At 36.1% G+C, this 18,333-nt stretch overlaps 1 protein-coding gene across 9 annotated transcripts in view; it reads left to right on the top strand.

Annotated features, from left to right (window-relative positions):
* Dst (dystonin) overlaps positions 1-17,017 on the top strand; it is a 441,140-nt gene extending 424,123 nt beyond the window's left edge. For 4 of the 9 annotated variants that reach the window (XM_071613304.1, XM_071613301.1, XM_071613302.1 and 1 more), the window contains 11 exons: positions 419-548; positions 2,188-2,351; positions 3,066-3,228; positions 3,982-4,136; positions 4,311-4,385; positions 5,252-5,269; positions 8,078-8,195; positions 11,201-11,400; positions 11,818-11,928; positions 15,018-15,141; positions 15,982-17,017. In XM_071613304.1, the coding sequence (XP_071469405.1) occupies positions 419-548; positions 2,188-2,351; positions 3,066-3,228; positions 3,982-4,136; positions 4,311-4,385; positions 5,252-5,269; positions 8,078-8,195; positions 11,201-11,400; positions 11,818-11,928; positions 15,018-15,141; positions 15,982-16,244 (1,521 nt within the window). In that variant the 3' untranslated portion in view covers positions 16,245-17,017. The remainder of the gene's footprint in view (positions 1-418; positions 549-2,187; positions 2,352-3,065; positions 3,229-3,981; positions 4,137-4,310; positions 4,386-5,251; positions 5,270-8,077; positions 8,196-11,200; positions 11,401-11,817; positions 11,929-15,017; positions 15,142-15,981) is intronic. The other 5 variants (XM_071613307.1, XM_071613306.1, XM_071613299.1 and 2 more) reach the window with 2 other exon arrangements.
* The last annotated feature ends 1,316 nt before the right edge of the window (positions 17,018-18,333 follow it).

An 18,333-nucleotide genomic window follows, 5' to 3' on the forward strand; every position in this document is an offset into this window, starting at 1 on the left:
AATGTGCCTCAAAGAAACCAGTTAGCTGGTGTGTTCCTTAGGACAAATGCTCAATATAAATTCTTGTGGGGGAAAAAAAATTCTTGTGGAAGAACTTGAAAGCTTGAACTTGGTTGGTGAACAGATAGGTTATTTCATTCACACAACTGCTCCTATATTTGGCCTTTGAATTACAACAAATTATTTTTGTTTTTAATTTATTCTCTTTGCTGGCTATAACACTTTGCATTCTCTGAACATTAGTAAATGCTTTCTTATGCCGGTTTAGATATTTTTTTTCACTTAAAGGTAAGACATGGTAATTTATTCTTCTTTAGAAATAATAGCCTGGCCCTTTGACCCTTGTTTTTTGTTCATTCCTAATGATAATTTAATCTAATGTACTTTTCTTTAATTGACATCATTTCTTTCATTTCAGACCTTCATGGAGGAAATGACCAGAAAACAGCCTGATGTTGATAAAGTCACCAAGACCTATAAGAGGAGAGGAGCTGATCCTTCCTCGTTACAATCCCATATTCCAGTCTTGGATAAGGGACGAACTGGAAGTAAGCAGTGGTCAATTTCTTTGAAATGAAAATGGTTAAATAAAATTGCATCATTTGAAATTTTGGAGCACTTAATGATTCTACATGAGCACTCTATTATAAAAGATTTCTTGAAAGAATACATGGGCTCAAGCATTGTGGCAACTTGTTGAAAAATAAAGAAATTGCTCTGCCTAGCTTTCTGTATTTAACTCTGTGCTTGAAGTTTATCTTTCAGATTAACTAGAATAAAATAGAAAAATTCATAAGTACAGAAACCATCACTCCCTTTGAATTGTGTCATTTTTCTTCTACTATATAAATAGCACTAATGTTGAATGAAACAAAAGTGATCATAACCTGGGTATAGTTCATAATCTAATTGTTCATTAGTGACCAGCAATCTGATAGATTTTGCCCATGTTCTTATGACTTCAGGTTCTATTTACTACTTCTCAGACAATCTGAGTCCCCCCAAATGACCTTAAAAATAATATAGCTTGGAGAATATGTAAAAAAAAAAAAAAAGCACAATTTGTATTGCATATTTTGTGTATGAGTGGTGTCTTTGTTTTTGTTTTTTTTTTTTTTTTTTTTTTTTAAAAAGTGGGGTCAGAGCTATTGTAAGTACTATATTACATGAGGAAGAGACCAGGTAAAGTGACTGAGAGCACTGGAGGCAGGCTCCTTGGCTGCCCCCTCCACTTACCAATTGGGAGACATAACCTCAGACAGATTATTTACACTCCTTCTAAGCATCACTATCCTCTTCTGTAAAAGGGGATGATTTTAACTTCTTTGGACTGCATTGAGAATTAGATGAGCTGATCTTTATAAAGTGCTTATTGTACTTCCAGGCCTATAGTTAAATACTCAATAAATACTAGTGTTCCATATAAATCTCAGCCTGGATACTAACATCCTATGGGAGCTTGGACCAGTAATTTTTCTAGGACACATTTAACCATTTATTTAAATGAGGAAAATGCAACAATTAATAACTGTTTCGTGAAGTTACACAAAGTTGTGAAGAATGGATAGAAAGAGGGAGATAACTTGAGTGACTCAGGAAACTTGGATAGAGTCTGTGCACTGGAAACACACAATCTCAGTGGGAAATGGACTTGGGAGAAGGTTGGGGTCCTGGACATACTTTCACACTTGACTAGGATTAATAAATCAACTTGCTGTGACTCTGGTGACTGCCTGGTATGTCCTGCTCTCACTTCCTCTACTTTCAGCCTTATTCTCTAAGAAGGACAGCTGGGTTTGCTGTAACTGATTCTAAGATGTGTGTCTGCCTATGAGATTTCTCTCACGTTAACAACGGGGAAGAGCACAGGGTGCCGCATTACCACTGAAACAACATGAATTTGAAGCAGGAGCATGTTCTAAGCATAAATTTCTAGAAAGAGCTTTCTAATATTTAAATGCCTTTGTCAATTTATGACTCTAATGTACATGAACAGTATATGGTCCTTAATAAGTAATACAGATTTAGATCTTAACATTATGCACCATCTAAATTATAATATTTCTGCTTACATTACCCAGTTATTAAGTTGACTCATCCTGGCTAGGAACAAAAAAAAGGCCAAGCCTTACCACCTATCAGAACGCTTAGAAACTTGCCATCCTAACTAAAGTTGTATTTTTACAGGAAAACGCTTCCCAGCATCAAGCTTATATCCCTCTGGATCACAAACACAAATTGAAACTAAGAATCCCAGGGTAAACTTACTGGTGAGCAAATGGCAGCAAGTCTGGCTCCTCGCATTGGAAAGGAGGAGAAAGCTCAATGACGCCTTGGACAGGCTAGAGGAGGTATGGAAACTCATGTATCTATGCCAAGTTGTTCCCCTGCCTTCATTCACTGTGACACAGTGCCAAAATTGCAATCTTCTCACATATTAGCAAACTCTTGCTCCTTGAGTGCATGTTTTGCTTCTAAAATGAATACCAAGACTATGTTTTTATTAAAAAATTGATATATGGAATCAGGATTTAGGCAATCAATAAAGTAAAATACTCTCGTGTTTTAATAGTGAGAAGCTGACTTCTTAAGAAAGGCTCTAACTTGACATGTTTGCTGGTGGTACTGCCTGGCAAATATATGCTGTGGCTTGAGATTGGGAGTTTTAGGTTCTGAAACTGGAAAATTTTCAAATGTCCAGGGAAGTTAAGAGAGTGGCTTGACAGTGTGGGGTGAGACAGAGCATAGAGTTACGTGAGAAGTATTGAAGTGGGTCTGTGGCTTTCAGTATGCACAGGACTAGTGCTGGTACATTGGAGCAGACCACTGTTATGACTTTGGTGTTATCAGAAATTTTCAGTTTAAGTTTTTAGGGATTTTATTAGTGAAATAAACAGCACAGATAAAATGTTTCTGAACCCCCTTGGCAAGATCATACCTTTCTTTGAAATGGGAGAGAGATGTGTATTACCTGGAGAATCATTAGAAATAACTCCATTCATATAGTCTAAGATACAGTTGGAGTTTAGCATTAACCCAGCTCAGATACCTTGTATCCTTTTCAGCTGAGGGAATTTGCTAACTTCGATTTCGACATCTGGCGCAAAAAATATATGCGGTGGATGAATCACAAGAAATCTCGAGTGATGGACTTTTTCAGGAGAATTGACAAAGACCAGGATGGGAAGATCACCCGGCAGGAATTCATTGATGGTATTCTTTCCTCAAGTAAGTGCCAGGAGTCATGACATTAACTGGGGTCATTTTTAGGCAAATGAGCACAGTGTAAAAGTGTGGATCCAGCAAATAAAGCATTGCCTTTACACTTGTTAGAAAGTCACCACCATGCAAAACAAGTGTCTGGGGAACTCTGTGGTTCTGAACTTGGGTATGCTTACTAGTTGTGTGACCACACATGTGTTCCTTCGCTTCACTAAAGCTGTGTCCTTGCTAGTGTAATAATTTTCATAATGTTTGATTTTTAGGTTTTTTTTTGTGTGTTGCCTGGCATAATATATTAGGAAGTCAATAAATGCAGGTCCCTTTTCATTTTTCATGATAATTCACATTGTCATTAATAAGACATTAGTACCCCATAAAATATCTTGGTTTTTGTTTGACACTTCAGTTGTTTGTGTGTAATTTCCCTAACATATGCTGCTAGAAGTCATTCTTAATGTAAATTTCAAACCAATTGTTCCTTAAGTAGGGTAGTTGTTGAACCATATGAAATTGCCAATGTTAAACAGTTTCAACTACAGAAACACTTTCCTTTGATTCACCCCAATGGTAATTAAAGATAAATTTCAGATCACATATACAAATGTCCATTTGTTATGATATAAATTAGTTTTTGAAAAGCATTTTGCATATTTGATCACCTGATTGTCTAACCAGGGCACACTGAGATTAGGATGTGAAATGGAGAATGGCTTGAGAATTAACAAGTTACCTTCTTACTATCCTTTTATAAAATTCTAGAGTTCCCCACCAGTCGCCTGGAGATGAGTGCAGTCGCAGACATCTTTGACAGAGATGGTGATGGATACATTGACTACTATGAATTTGTAGCAGCCCTTCACCCAAATAAAGATGCATATAAACCTATCACAGATGCTGACAAAATTGAAGATGAGGTACTCATTATCTTTCCACTGCCCATAAAAATAATAGTGTGTTCTGCCAGGACATCATGTGCAATTCATACAACCATTTTATTTATTTCCACTTTAGTTCTTGTGTCAAAGTTGTAAGGATTCCACTGTGTAATATTAACTTTAAAGTGAATATTTCATCATTGTTTTTGGCAGGTGACAAGGCAGGTAGCTAAGTGTAAATGTGCAAAACGATTTCAAGTTGAACAGATTGGTGATAACAAGTACAGGGTAAGTTTTCCAAATAACTTCATAGTTCCTTTAAAGGATATAAATTGAAATTTGTGTACCATTTGATCTGCCTTGTTTTCCAGGAATCCTAATTATTTTTACATACCAAAATTTAATGGCATATGAAACTTCTACTTTTATTATTTTAAGTTGTGTAGAGATACCCTTCATTTTTTAATTAGGATGTATCCTTGACATTTGCAACATGAACATTACTTTTAATGAGAAAATTTTTCACAATAAAACACTCCAATCTCATATATTTCTGTTGTTGCTTCACACAATTTTATGAATCATATTACCATTCTGATTAGAGGTAAATTCCAGATTTCAAATAGAAAAGCTATTCCAAAGCATAACCACAAAGTTAAAAAGGTTGACTCATTTTTATAAATATGAATAAGAGGCAATATTTTTTCCATTTACACAGTAATTTTTGCTTTTATTCAAACTCTCAACCTGGTTCATTAAAACAGAAGAGCAATGTGACTTCATCATTTTGTCTTTTTTAATTTTCCTTTTTGGAACATCTCTTATATGTAGTAGCTAGATAGGAAATGTGCTGAGTTTCCCTTTGTGAATTTACAACTGCAACATTATTTCTTTTTTATACTCTCACATTGATAAAAATTCATTTGTATATTCAAACTTTAAATTTAAAATCCTCAGTATTTTCAGTAAAATTATAGAGGAAATTTTCTGGTTATTTGGTTTGAAGTTGGGAGACCTGGGTACCTGCACATCTCTAAACTAGATACTATATCCAGAAGCCCAGAGTGTGAGTGTGTGTGTGTATTCTCAAGTCACATAGAAAGTTTCCTGTTGAACTAATTGTGTCTTTCTTCCATTTTTCATTTTTTTATCAGTTCTTCCTGGGAAATCAGGTATAAACCAGTGGAATGTATTCTCAAGTGCCCAATGATTTTTCTTTTTTTCTTTTTTTTTTTTTTTTTACCTTTAATTCATAGTCCTTAAAGCTTGCCCTGGCCAATCTTCCCATGCTGCCTCCCTAGCTACTACATTGTTGGTTGGCGTGGTGTTTCTGTCAGCGCTATAAGGGTCCTTGATCCAGGATTCCTTTTTGCCTTGTGTCTCAAATGAGGAGATTACTTTTAAGCAAACCAGATAATGAATTGTTACATAGTTGGCTACACTATTAACAAACGTAATTTTCAATTCTCCTGTTTAATAATGCTGTAAGTATATATTTATGCAAGTATTCATTGGAACACAAATTTAATTCTCCACACATCTCTATGTTTCACTATTTAGGATGCATGGTGTGCAGTGGCAGAGAAGGATCAGCATCAGGCAGTGGCATGAGAAGACCCAGTACTAAGAGGTCTCCATGTCATTCAGCCACAAGTAACAGGCAGCTATTTTTAAGGCTGCTATTTTCCATTTGCCCTAAATGATTGATTTAGGGCTTTCCATCCTCTGAATAGATATAGTAACTCTGCAGGTTTTAGGTGATGCCATTGCTTCTGAGGAAAATTATCATATATAATATACAAAACCTTTTTTATGACAACTTGACCAAATATATTGACATTTACATCAATATAAATTGCCTAGTGACATTATAGCATAGTCATTTCAAAACTGAAGGCAAGAGAAATTGTTTTGATTTAAACATATTAAAGTTTAAGTTTTTTAATTCATTCTTTTGTAAAGAACAGTACTATCTAATTTACCTAACAATATCATATTAGATATTATTACTATGGCACTCCATTTTTAATCAATATTATATCTTATGTTTCAAATACCTCTTACCCCATCTATTGTAGGCAAATAATTTAAATAGAAATATTCACTTATTTTGAGTATATTTTCCAGGAAATATTTTTAATTACTATAATCATTGTACATATTTACATATTGATAATTTGATACAGGTACATGTATGCAATGTATAAGGATCAAATCAGGGTAAAGTTTCCATTAGTGTTACTTTTTTACATTCTTGTTATCCTCTGAGTCAGCAAGTGGGTTGGCATCTTGTATTTGTGGAAAGAATAAGATAAATACTTACCTCCAGAGATGTAATTTACTAGAAACACAATGAACAAGATTAATCTGGTTTTTTCTTGTCTCACAATTTGCCTATTGGGAAAATTAGGAAAATTCTGAAGACAAGGTTAGTTGTCTGGAGAATGCCTTTTTAAAATAAAATTGAAAATTACTTATTTAATAGAGCTGAAATATCTCTACAAAAGTTATTTTCTTAAAAACTTTTGTTTGGAACATAATCTTGGAATTATCTGGTTCCTTAAGGGTAATTTTCTTTAAATCCCCTCCTTTCCCTTTGCTTATTAGCAGCACCAAATTTTTTTCTAACAAAATAAACATTTTCATTTTTAAACTCACATTTATATTTCAGGAACAGGTTCACTGATAAGAACATTTAAGTCTCAGTGTTTAAAAATTAGATTTAGAAATAGTTATTTACAAGGTCTGATGTAAAATGCATGAGTTCCTGCTGGTGCCTTTTACATGCTTCCCAGTTCTTTCTGAGTTTCTTGTGAGTTTTAGGATCTCGACTGTGAATAGGTTGGTTTTGTTTTAGGGTTCTCTTACAGAAATCTAATGCTGAAGCTTACTGAAAAGTAGCAGACGGTTCCTATATAAAGTTTTCTGTTTATCACAGTAAGCTCAGACAAGTAGTTGATGTCGCAATTGTATCTTCCCTGCTTTAAAAAGAAACTATTTATGTTTAATTGTTCATTTTGCTTTGGTATCTGCTGGGTTGGCAGCCATGAAATCTAGTATGGTGGTTTTCATAAGTTGGACATGAGCCTATTAGAAGTGATTTATAACTGTAAAATCATTTCTCACAGGCTTTCAAAACAAATAAACATATGATCAGAACTACCTATAGTGTAGTATTTATTTAGGACTTGCAAAATCCGTAGCATATCCCAAGTAATTGGCCGTTCATGGAAAGGGCAAGAAAAAAATGATTTGCTTGTTAGTCTCAAGTATTATGATACAAATACCTTTAAGAGAACCCCATTTAGTTTTTAAGAGCCGTATCATTAATATTTTGCTAGTGGCTATTCTAATATTATGGTGATCTAAAGTGGCATATTAATTCAACCTTTAAAAAGTTGGTTTGCCAGATAATTAGGAATAGAGAAGTTTTAGTTGATTATGAATTTTTAATTAGTCATATGTATTTTTACATTATTTTCCATGAGTCAAAATTCTTAAAATGAGTTTATTTCTCCCATATATTTGAGTGGAAAATAGTTTTCATGTAAGACATAATTCTAATGAAGATGAATCAGTTTATTAAATGTGCCATAGAATCATCTTATCTTGTATAAGCCTTCAGCAAGTAGGCCAGTGCTTATTTTTATAGCTGTGTTTAGATTCTAGAAACAATTTCCTATAACTGCCTTACTAATATTGATTTTGTCATAGGAAAGAAAAATAATTTTTAGAATAGAGCTTTGATATATACTTGATAACCTTTGTAATCTTTTCCCAATCTGTTTCCTCTGGGCTAAATCTGCATGCAGCAGTCTAACGCAGATCATGACAAACCCCTTTTTCTGAGATTTTACTAATCGCTGTGAACTAAGCAAGAAATCAAAGTTGGTTGCTTAAGCTACTTCAGATTGCACATCATCCTTTACTTTAGAATTATTTTTTGACAATTAGAGATGCTTTCTTTCTTCCCTGCACAGTTTGGAGACTCCCAGCAGCTGCGACTGGTTCGGATCCTGCGAAGTACAGTGATGGTTCGAGTCGGAGGAGGATGGATGGCGCTCGATGAGTTCTTAGTGAAAAATGATCCGTGCAGGGGTAAGGAGACACCATGTCAAGAGGACACCACAAAAGCACAAGCTCGCATTGTTTTCTATCACTGAAAACATTCTGAGCATAATTGGGGTGTTTTATTCTAGCAATGAATGTTTCACATTGGTCTCTCAGCCTTAAAGTTCCCGAACAACTGTGGCAGTCACACAAACCATGTTCTTCTTGGTTTTTTATTTGTTATTACTTCAGACATGTAGGTAGGAAATACTAGATTAGCTTTTCTTCATGAGACCCTCTGTTCTGCAGTTTTCAAAATGAATACTTAACTTGCAAAGGAAAGGATTCTGTCTGCCATTATGTAACAAGGTAGGAGGGAAAAAAAATGAGGTGATGAAGACTAAAGGTTCTGGGTAGTGAAGTTCCAAAGTCAGAGTTTTTAACAACTTGATGGGGTGGTGAGGCAAGGAGTACTTAAAATTTTTAAAGATAATAATAAACTGCTAATTTTACTCTTACTTTCAAGTTGCAGGTTAGAATATTAAAAATATAAATTTAATATTTATATTTTATAATACTATATATTATATAATAATATGTAATCATATTATAATATATAATATATAACATAATAATAATTGTTCCCTATCTACCAACCTGAGAGTCCTAGGTTAGCTTTTAATTTTCCTATTTTCAGATTCTATAGTCAGTTGTTAAATTCTTAATTGATTTACATTATAAGTGAACATTTGATTGAGGTTTCAGATTAGGTGTCATCTACTGAGTGGCACATTTTCCTGACTTTGTAAAAAGAAACAGTAGAATTATGATTTGCTTTAACCTGTGAGCTTATTGTAGTTGTTTTTAAAGGTCTGTGCCAACACTGCCTATTAGGAAAAGAATATGTGAGACCAAAGATCCTCCAGTGGGGTCCCTGGGTTTCTATCCCAGTAACTAAATACACAGATCTATCAGAATCAGCAGGCCTGTCTGCCAAGGCTGCCGTGCATTGTTATATAGTCATATGCAGTAGCTCTGGCCTCCATAGACTAAAAATATACCTAAAAAGAAAAGTAAAATAAGAATAAAAACTCCTATTTTATCAAAACAGTCATGAATCACTTAAAACAATAGAGATATGTTCTGAGAAATACATTATTAGGTGATTTCATTATTGTGCAAACATGAGACGTTCTTACACAAACCTACATGGTATGGCTCACTGCACACCTGGCTGCTATATGCAATACATGTGTGGATGTACACATATGTACATATATGTGTATGTACATGATATAATGTATTGTGCCTAGGGCCAAGACCAAAAAGCAACTTAAGATTAAATCAAACTCAGGAGAAAATAATGCCACCAAGAGGTGCAGTTAACATGAGATGATACAGAAGGGTGCTGCTGGCATAATAACATGGCATATCGTCTTCCAGCATGCTTTACTTTTTTAATATGTGAAAGAAATATACTCATTTTAAAGTGACAATAAAAATACAGTTTGGTAAATCAACAAGTGATTTTTTATTGTCATCAAGAGTTTTGTTCTATGCATAACTATGTGTGCTATACTTTTATACTAGTGACAGTGTAAATAGGATTGTTTATGCCAGCATCACCACCAATGTGGGTAATTTATTGCCCTACGTTACAATGGCTACAACATTAGGGTGGCCACAGTCTTAATGGAACACCATTGTATATGCAGTCCATCGTTGACTGCAACATCATTATGTGGTGCATGACTGCATTTTGGAAATAAAGCAGCCTAAAGTAAAATGCAGCTCTACTTATGAAACAAATTCAAATGTATACAGTTGTGTTGGGATGCTTAGAATAAAATTAGCATGGCTGTGGCAAAGTCTTTCAGATGTTGTTCTTGTTGAGTCAGACCTTTGAGGGCTTCTTTTCCTTATGCAACTTTTCTTCTAAAATGTGCTAAAGGCTGGATCTGAGCACCTTTTGCATATTCAACTACTGTACTTTGTTTCTTCTCCTGCTAACAGTATTCTTTAATGTGATTGGTATCCTGTGTCATTTTTTCTAGTTCATCATCATGGGAGTAAAATGTTACGTTCGGAATCAAACTCTTCAATTACTACTACTCAGCCTACTATAGGTTGGCAACCCCTCTCTTTGCCTCTGCCTCTTTCCTTTTCTCTTTCCTACTTTTACATTCTTGCTTTAATCATTTTTTTTAAATATTAACATGCTTCATTCATTGCGTATGGCTTAACTCATATCCAACTGAGCTGGTGCTTCCAAATTTAAATTCGGAAACTGTAACACATCCCCGGTGTGTTGCAAATGCAGGTGTCACGTAAGTGATCAAATACATGCTGACACTTGGCCCATCAGGTTCTTGTGGCGCGTTCTCCATGTGTTTGTATGAGTGCTGCATCACTGACTACCTAACAAACAGATCCTTGGGTCTGGTGTTTGTTATTGCATGTTGGTAAAACAGTTTTTTAAGGCATAAAATAAAAATACTAGCTGCCTCATTTCAGTGAAAAATCTGGAAGTTTATGTGTTGTCACCATGACTAATGAGCCATCTCTCATTCTGTGTAATTCTATTGTTTAATTAATCCCAGTGTTAAGTACTGGCATTCTCCTGACCTCAATGTTACATGCAAAAGACACAGTCCCTGCCTTCCTGGCTTGTCTTCTTGGTGTGGTGAAAGGGTAATGAAACCATGTGGGCATCAGTAACTGGTGGATTAACAGTATTTTAGCATGAGCTTTCCATTTTCATGCTGACTCTTTCTTTTATAGTGGTTATTTTTGCTGGTGTCTAGTGTTAGAATAAGCACACTTTTTTCCTCCTCCCCAAACTCACTTGTATCCAAAAGGAATGCATTGTAAAGGAATGCATTTAACTTTTTGTTATGCTGAGTTGGAGTTGGCATGGCAAAAAGATGTTCTTGAAATTCTCAGCGTGATCTCTGGTGCCGCTGTGGTCATTCTTTCCATAACAATTGAATACCTCTTCTTTTCCTTCTGTGTGTGTGTGTGTGTGTGTGTGTGTGTGTGTGTGTGTTTTCCAGCTAAAGGAAGAACCAACATGGAGCTGCGTGAGAAGTTCATTTTAGCAGATGGTGCCAGTCAGGGTATGGCTGCTTTCCGACCCCGGGGACGCCGATCCCGGCCTTCCTCACGAGCAGCTTCGCCCAACAGATCCACTTCTGTGTCCAGTCAGGCTGGCCAGGCAGCCTCCCCACAGGTCCCTGTCACCACCACACCCAAGGTAGGACTCCAGAATGAAATTCTTTCCTTCTCCAAAGTAGCCAATGTCCTGAGTGTATACCTTTGAATGTTTTAGGTCTCTAGAATTTTTAAGATTAACTGTTTCCATGTATGTCCCTTCTCATGATATAGGAAATTAAGGACTTTTTAAAAATATATATACCTAGTGGCCCATACAGAGATTAGGGGCTTTTTTTTTTTAATCTTTCAGATTGATTTGATTTTTCTTTTTAAATTTCATTCTCTTTTTTGTTGTTGTTGTTGTTGTTATGTGTATGATTTGCCATCAGAGCTTTCTACTTATTTTTAATTATTATTATTCTGACTGTGAAATGTGATTCTCTGCTATGAATATCTCTTTCTGTGCTTTGTTTTTACCTGCTGTCCTTTACATTTGATTTGCCATTGTTCCATACAGATTCTCCATCCTTTAACACGCAATTATGGTAAACCATGGTTGACAAACAGCAAAATGTCAACTCCTTGTAAACCAGCAGAGTGCTCAGACTTTCCCGTGTCATCTGCAGAGGTATTGTAAGGCCCAAGATGCCAGTATTAACAGTCCCATTTAACTGAAACTTACCACCCACTAACACTGCTGCACCACTCCCTTCCTGTATTTACTTTTGATAATGCTACATCTTTTTATAGATTTCTGTGAAATAAGCATCAGCCTGGCAGTTCTGAGAAGAGTAAGGAGAGTAAGTTTTGAGAGAGTAAGGAGTTAACAGAAAAGACAGTGGCAGCTTGCCCTAGTCACACCTGCAGGCTCTATGATTCCTTTGCTTTTTTATTCTCACCTATACTTAATTCTACTTTCTCTCTTAAAAGAGTGAAATACCAGCCTTGCTAAAATATCCAGACCTCAGTAAAATTTATTTTACAGCTGATGGAATGCTTTCACTGATAGACATAATTTGGACAAGAAAGGCAACATATCCCTTTTAGATAGGAGTAAGAAGTAGTATCATTTGGAAGAGAATCAGTTAAAAGAATTCCAAGCTAGGCATAGTGGCATGCACCTGGAATCCCAGATACTTTAGGAGACTGAGGCAGGAGCATGGTAAGTTCAAAGCCAGCCTGGGCAACATTGGGAGATCCTGTATCAAAATAAAATATACAAAGAACTGGGGATGTAGCTCAGAGGTAGAGCACCCCTGGATTCAAAGTACTACAAAGAAGGAAAAAAAAAAACTTTAGCAAGTGTTCACTCTGGGCATGGTCCTTCTCAATGTCCTTTGCATTTGTTTCTGCCCAGCACCACTGGGTAGATGTGACAAGTCCTGTGATCTATGCAGGAGGTCAGAGGAGTAGGCAAGAAAATAACCTGTGATTTTCAAAAAGCATCTTTATCAGATTTGAAGGACTGATATTTTTGAAGGATGCTTTTATATCTCAATATAGCATGATATAGGAGTATAAGATATTTAGGGAACATAAAATTTGCCAAGATTGACTCTCATCTGAGAGTCATATGCAGTTAAAAGTCAACCATGTATCTTTTTGAGAAACTTCTCCATGAAATAACAAACATAGGCACCAAATAATCACCTCTTTGATTAAAGTGACAGTAATTAGGAGAAAATCCCTAAACATCTTTTCTTAAAATAAAGGAGGTATTTCATCTTAATGATCAAGTGTATCTTAAAAGGCCACTTGACCCTTGTATGAAGAAATATGGTACTTTTACAAAGTCCTTTGTGCTTTTCAAAATACTTTTCCTATCTCACAACAGTAAGTTGTAGGCAGAGGAAAGTTCATTACCTTCACGATTTGATGGCAGTTCTGCCACTGCTAGGTGGTAGGACTGAGGCAGAAACACCCCATTCATCAGCTTTTCCTCATTCCTTGCTCTTCCTGCCCCAACCCCTATGCACCCCCACCTTTTTTCTTTCAGGTGGGGAATATTAGTTTCATAGATTAGTTATGGAGTTTTCTGTCAGTCATTGGATCTACAGTAGCAAAAACTGAGAAAGGTTTAAAGAATCTGAAGTAACATTTTAGCATTTGTTTTAAATATTTAGGGCTAAGATGCTGTGTTCTAATTTTTTTTTTTTTTAAGTAGAAACTGCCTAAAATTAAAGTCTGTTGTTTGCACTAAAAAAACTGTCTCATTTCAAATTACCTTATAAATAAAAACCAGGGCTGGGGTTGAGGCTCAGCAGTACAGCGCTTGCCTAACATGGGTGGGGCACTGGGTTTGATCCACAGCACCACATAAAAATAAATAAATAAAGGTATTGTGTCCACCTACAACTAAAATATATATAAAATAAATAAAAAATTAATAAAAACCAGCCAACCAGACAAACCAAGAATATATCTTCATGGAAAGAGTCTATGACAATAAATCAAAACAAGGCAATCTGAGAAGAATGATTTTGGTCATTGACTTCTACCACCTTAAGTGATACACTTCATAACCTGTGGTCAGTCTCTGTTGACTGTTGAGATTCTTTGTAAGAGAGGAATTTAACCATATCAGCTAGACTTGGAGCAAATCACTTCCTCCCTTGGGCCCTGATTTTTTACATTTATTGAAAGGTGGGTGATTAATTATGGTTATGTGTGTAAAAAGTCTTCTGAAAACTTGAGCACTGTATGTGAACCATGTATAAATACTATGCTTAAGTGAGTATGATATACATATGTAGATGAATGGTAGGAATATTACATTCATATTAATAAATACAGCTCTGACATATCAGGTGGTCCTGCATATGTTTTATTAAGCATTGAAAACTTGAAGAGGAAATTAGACATTTTATGAATGTACACATAATTTGTATAGATTTATTTTCTCCAAATAGCTCCTTGGCTCTGTGTTCATTCATTGAGGAATATGATGCTGCTTGTATTCCTCAAGAGACTTATTTGTTTTTTAAACTTGGGCAGAATTTTCAAAATTTTGTCAGAATCTGGGAAAATGCCATGATTTTAGACTTATCATAGAATTATATGCTTCAGCCATTCTCTACAAATTCCTGTAGCATTTTAAAAGAATTATGCCCAAATGTCCCCTACGAATCTTGTATGTAAGGACTATAGAAAGTGACAGAGCCAAGAAGTGAAGTGACGTGGTGGTACTAACCTGTAAAACATCCCTTTTTCTTTTTGCAGTTAAGTCTGTTTAAACAGTGGCCTGGCCATCTAGGCATTGTTTATGTACTTCTTCTATTTCTGTTTATTTCTGCCTAATTCCTTAAAAGCATTGGAAGCAACAGAATGTCCCCTTCTCTTCACCAGGCGGTTGCCATCCTGTGGCAATAACTCTCTTAACTCTGTAACATTCACTGACAGTCTGGAAGATACTAATGTACTCACAGTTCAATTTGTCTTGTTTTCCTTGCTGTCACTTTTGTATTCTACTGGGGACCTCCATTTTTGTGTTTTTATTTCAACAGGGAATACATTTTCTTTAAAAGGTTTCCTTCAAACTCTGGCTGAAAGTTAATGGTTGGGGAAGGAAAGTAGGCGCCGTATGCCTTGTTCAATTGTAAAGTTCCCATCTCCTGAAGGGGTCTTGTATAGGTTCCCACCCATTCATAAAGTGGTGTCAGTGGAATGTCATGGTGCACGAGCAATATCTTGAAATGTCTCTCTACTGGTTTAACGCAGGGAACACCAATACAGGGAAGCAAGCTGCGACTTCCAGGGTATTTATCAGGGAAAGGCTTCCACTCTGGAGAGGACAGTGGCTTGATAACAACCGCAGCTGCCAGAGTCCGAACACAGTTTGCTGGTGAGTGTGGTGCATTTCTTTCTTTAAAGGCTTTTGCAATATGATGAACTGAAGATTATAGTCCCTAGTCCCCTTTCTTCCTAATTGGGAAAGAAATTTTGAATTGGCAATGCAGTGTTCTTTTGAAATAGCATGTAGTTCCAATCCTCTAATAAAGGTAGGTAATAAATGAGTCATGGGAGCAAGTGACTAAGAAAATCCTTTGGGAAAGCATCAAAGAAAGATGGGAGAATGACTACAGGCCAGAAGAAAAAAAAAAAAAAAAAAAAAGCACTGCTTCACACTGGAAGCCCGTAGCTCTTCTGCTTGCTCAGAGATTGTACAGAGCTGTTTGGGGTAGTTGGAAAAACCCATCCACACCAAGCCTTATGACAGTGCCTCTTACATTTCTTCACAGAGTAGTGAACCTGTGAAGAAATATAGTGAACTACTAACCCCTGAGTTCTAAACTCAGCAAATGTGATGTTTCTGTAGAGTTTCGAGTCTTCTCTTTTAAATTCCTGCATTCTTTGAGTTACACCTAAGAGTCTGCTCCATGTGACAGGGTTACACGTGCTACACTTTAGGAAGCACAATCCCAAGTGATAGGTACTTGGAATCCTGGATATGTAGGGCAAGCCCAGGCTTACCTTTCATATGTGAATCTAGCTTTTGCTCTGTTACATCTTCTTAAAGTAAGCCTTCCCTTGCATAATAGGAAAAAGCCATAAATCCAAAGTCTTAGAAAAGTTCCTACTAGGTGTCAGGAGAAAAATGTCCCAGATAAAAGATGGTGTCAGGTTTCCAAGAATCACTTGCAGAATTGAATAAGGGTGACCCATCTCTGCCTTCTTTCCTCAGATTCCAAAAAGACTCCCAGCCGACCGGGAAGCCGAGCAGGAAGCAAAGCTGGTAGTAGGGCCAGCAGCCGCCGAGGCAGCGATGCATCAGACTTTGACATTTCAGAAATCCAGTCCGTGTGCTCAGACGTGGAGACTGTCCCCCAGACACACAGACCTTCGCCCCGAGCAGGTTCTCGGCCATCTACAGCCAAGCCTTCCAAAATCCCCACGCCTCAGAGGAAGTCACCTGCCAGCAAATTGGACAAGTCCTCAAAGAGATAGTGCAATTGGTTCCACCAAGGCCCTTCCTTATTCATTTATTATTTAAGTTTGAACGATGTAAAATATGATGTAGAAATTATTGTGAAATATTGCAAGAGGTGAGTTTAAAATTCTGAAGATGGCCTTATTTGTGTATTTGTCTTTTTATTTGATCTGTATCATTTTTTGGTCAGATATTCTGGGGTTAAAGTCACATCATATGTGATGGGGAAGAAAGAGTTTAACATGAACTAACACTTCTGCACTGTATTGTGTAGAGCATACACTAAAATCAGTTACTGTACCTACAGGTAAGTCTGCATCCTCTCTGACAACCATGGCACTACATTGATAACTAACATTAAGGATACCTCATGACATTTTCTTATTTTTATGGAAATTCTGAATAGCCAAAAAATGACGCACCAGGGATATATTTTGAGATGATGTAAATGTAAACTAAGAAGTGGAAGGCAAAAGACAAACACATCCATACACAGTTCTTCAAGCAGTATCTGACAGAGAACCCACAGGAGGTTATTTCAAGCACTTACCAGTACCACAATATTCAAGTACCCTGCAGCATTTCTGTGCCATTGCTTTAAATGCGGCCAGAGGCGTCCTGGACGTTAGACCTATTATATTGTAAGAATATAATTATAAAGTGCATTCATATAAATGTGAGGTTTTCTTTCGCTTGAGTGGACAGTAGCACCTGTATCATTGAACTCATTTTGTAACAAAGCAATTTTGCTTGCAAAAAGCTATGAAATAAAACATGTCCCTTAACTACATTGCTATGGAATTAATTTTTTCCCCAGGGAAAATTGGTGTATTTTTTTATGAGCAGTATCAATTTGGAGTGACCAAAAGATACTTAAAATGGGTTTATTTTGATTTCTGAACATCTGAAATAATCATGTTCTGGTATTATATCTACCTATATTTAATAAATATATACATTTTAATTTATTATGTATACTCACATACTATAGAAAGATATTAGTATGCATTTAATAAAACATATTCACTTGACTATGGAATACCTGATTATTTAAAGTGAACTTTTTCTGTTGTTCATTAATTGGTTTTAAAAAAAAGAGTATTTGTTTATGTTTACTAATAGTATGGCAGGCTAAATTTGGGGGACATCAAAAGGAAGTTAGAATAAGGTTAGTCACTCATTATGCAAATATTTTGAGTAAGTACTGGCCATGTGCTAGACACTGTTGAGACCTCTAAGGTTACAATATTCCTGCCCTCTTGCAGTTAATTAATATGAAAGATCACTGAAAAATGAACTGAAACCAGGATATATATGACAGGATGACAGATTTCACGAAGGTAACATAGTGATATTCTTCTGACTTGTATTCATTTAAAAATCAGATTACAGAATTTTCCTAAATATGAAAGTAGCATCAGATATAATTAGGATGGCTGATTATTGCTCTGGGCAGTACAGGTCATGGCATTCTGTGTAACTTCATGAATTTAATTTAACAAATGGCAGTGGTGGTGTTTGGGAACAGGGGTTATGTTGTTCCTGCTTGGCCTTTTTAACAGAGGCCAACATTGAAGAGTCTGGAGTTTCCAATGACATAAATTGGTGCCATTTTTAAGCAGTAGTAAGTCCTTCTTTGCCAAAGCATGGGTCTCAGGTGGAAACCTGTGATGGAAAGTGTAATTCAAACCTATGAGATTAGGTGCTACATAGTCATTGCTTTTGATTATAAACATGTCATCTGAGAAGGCAGTTGGAATTTTTATTCCTGGAGAGCTTTGCATCCGATCACATTTCCACTTCAAAGACAGATTTAAGGGAATGATTTTATCTCAACCTGTTTGAATGCTACCCCCTGTTAAAGAGCTAAGGATTTTCCTTTTAAGTTATAAAATAAGCTTTTTGAAAAAAGATAGGTGGTTTAAAATATTTCAGAGAAGTCTTAAGGAACTTATCAGCATTTGCCCTCATGGGAGCTTTTGAAATAGTGACGGGATGACTGATTATTTCTCTCCTCTGTGCTAATAATAATCCTGGAACCTCAGACTGAATTCTGAAGAATCCTCCTGTAAGTTTTACTGAATGCAACAGGAATGCCTCTTCCCC

Source organism: Marmota flaviventris, chromosome 6 (assembly GCF_047511675.1).
Source record: "Marmota flaviventris isolate mMarFla1 chromosome 6, mMarFla1.hap1, whole genome shotgun sequence".
Classification (NCBI taxonomy): Eukaryota; Metazoa; Chordata; class Mammalia; order Rodentia; family Sciuridae; genus Marmota; species Marmota flaviventris.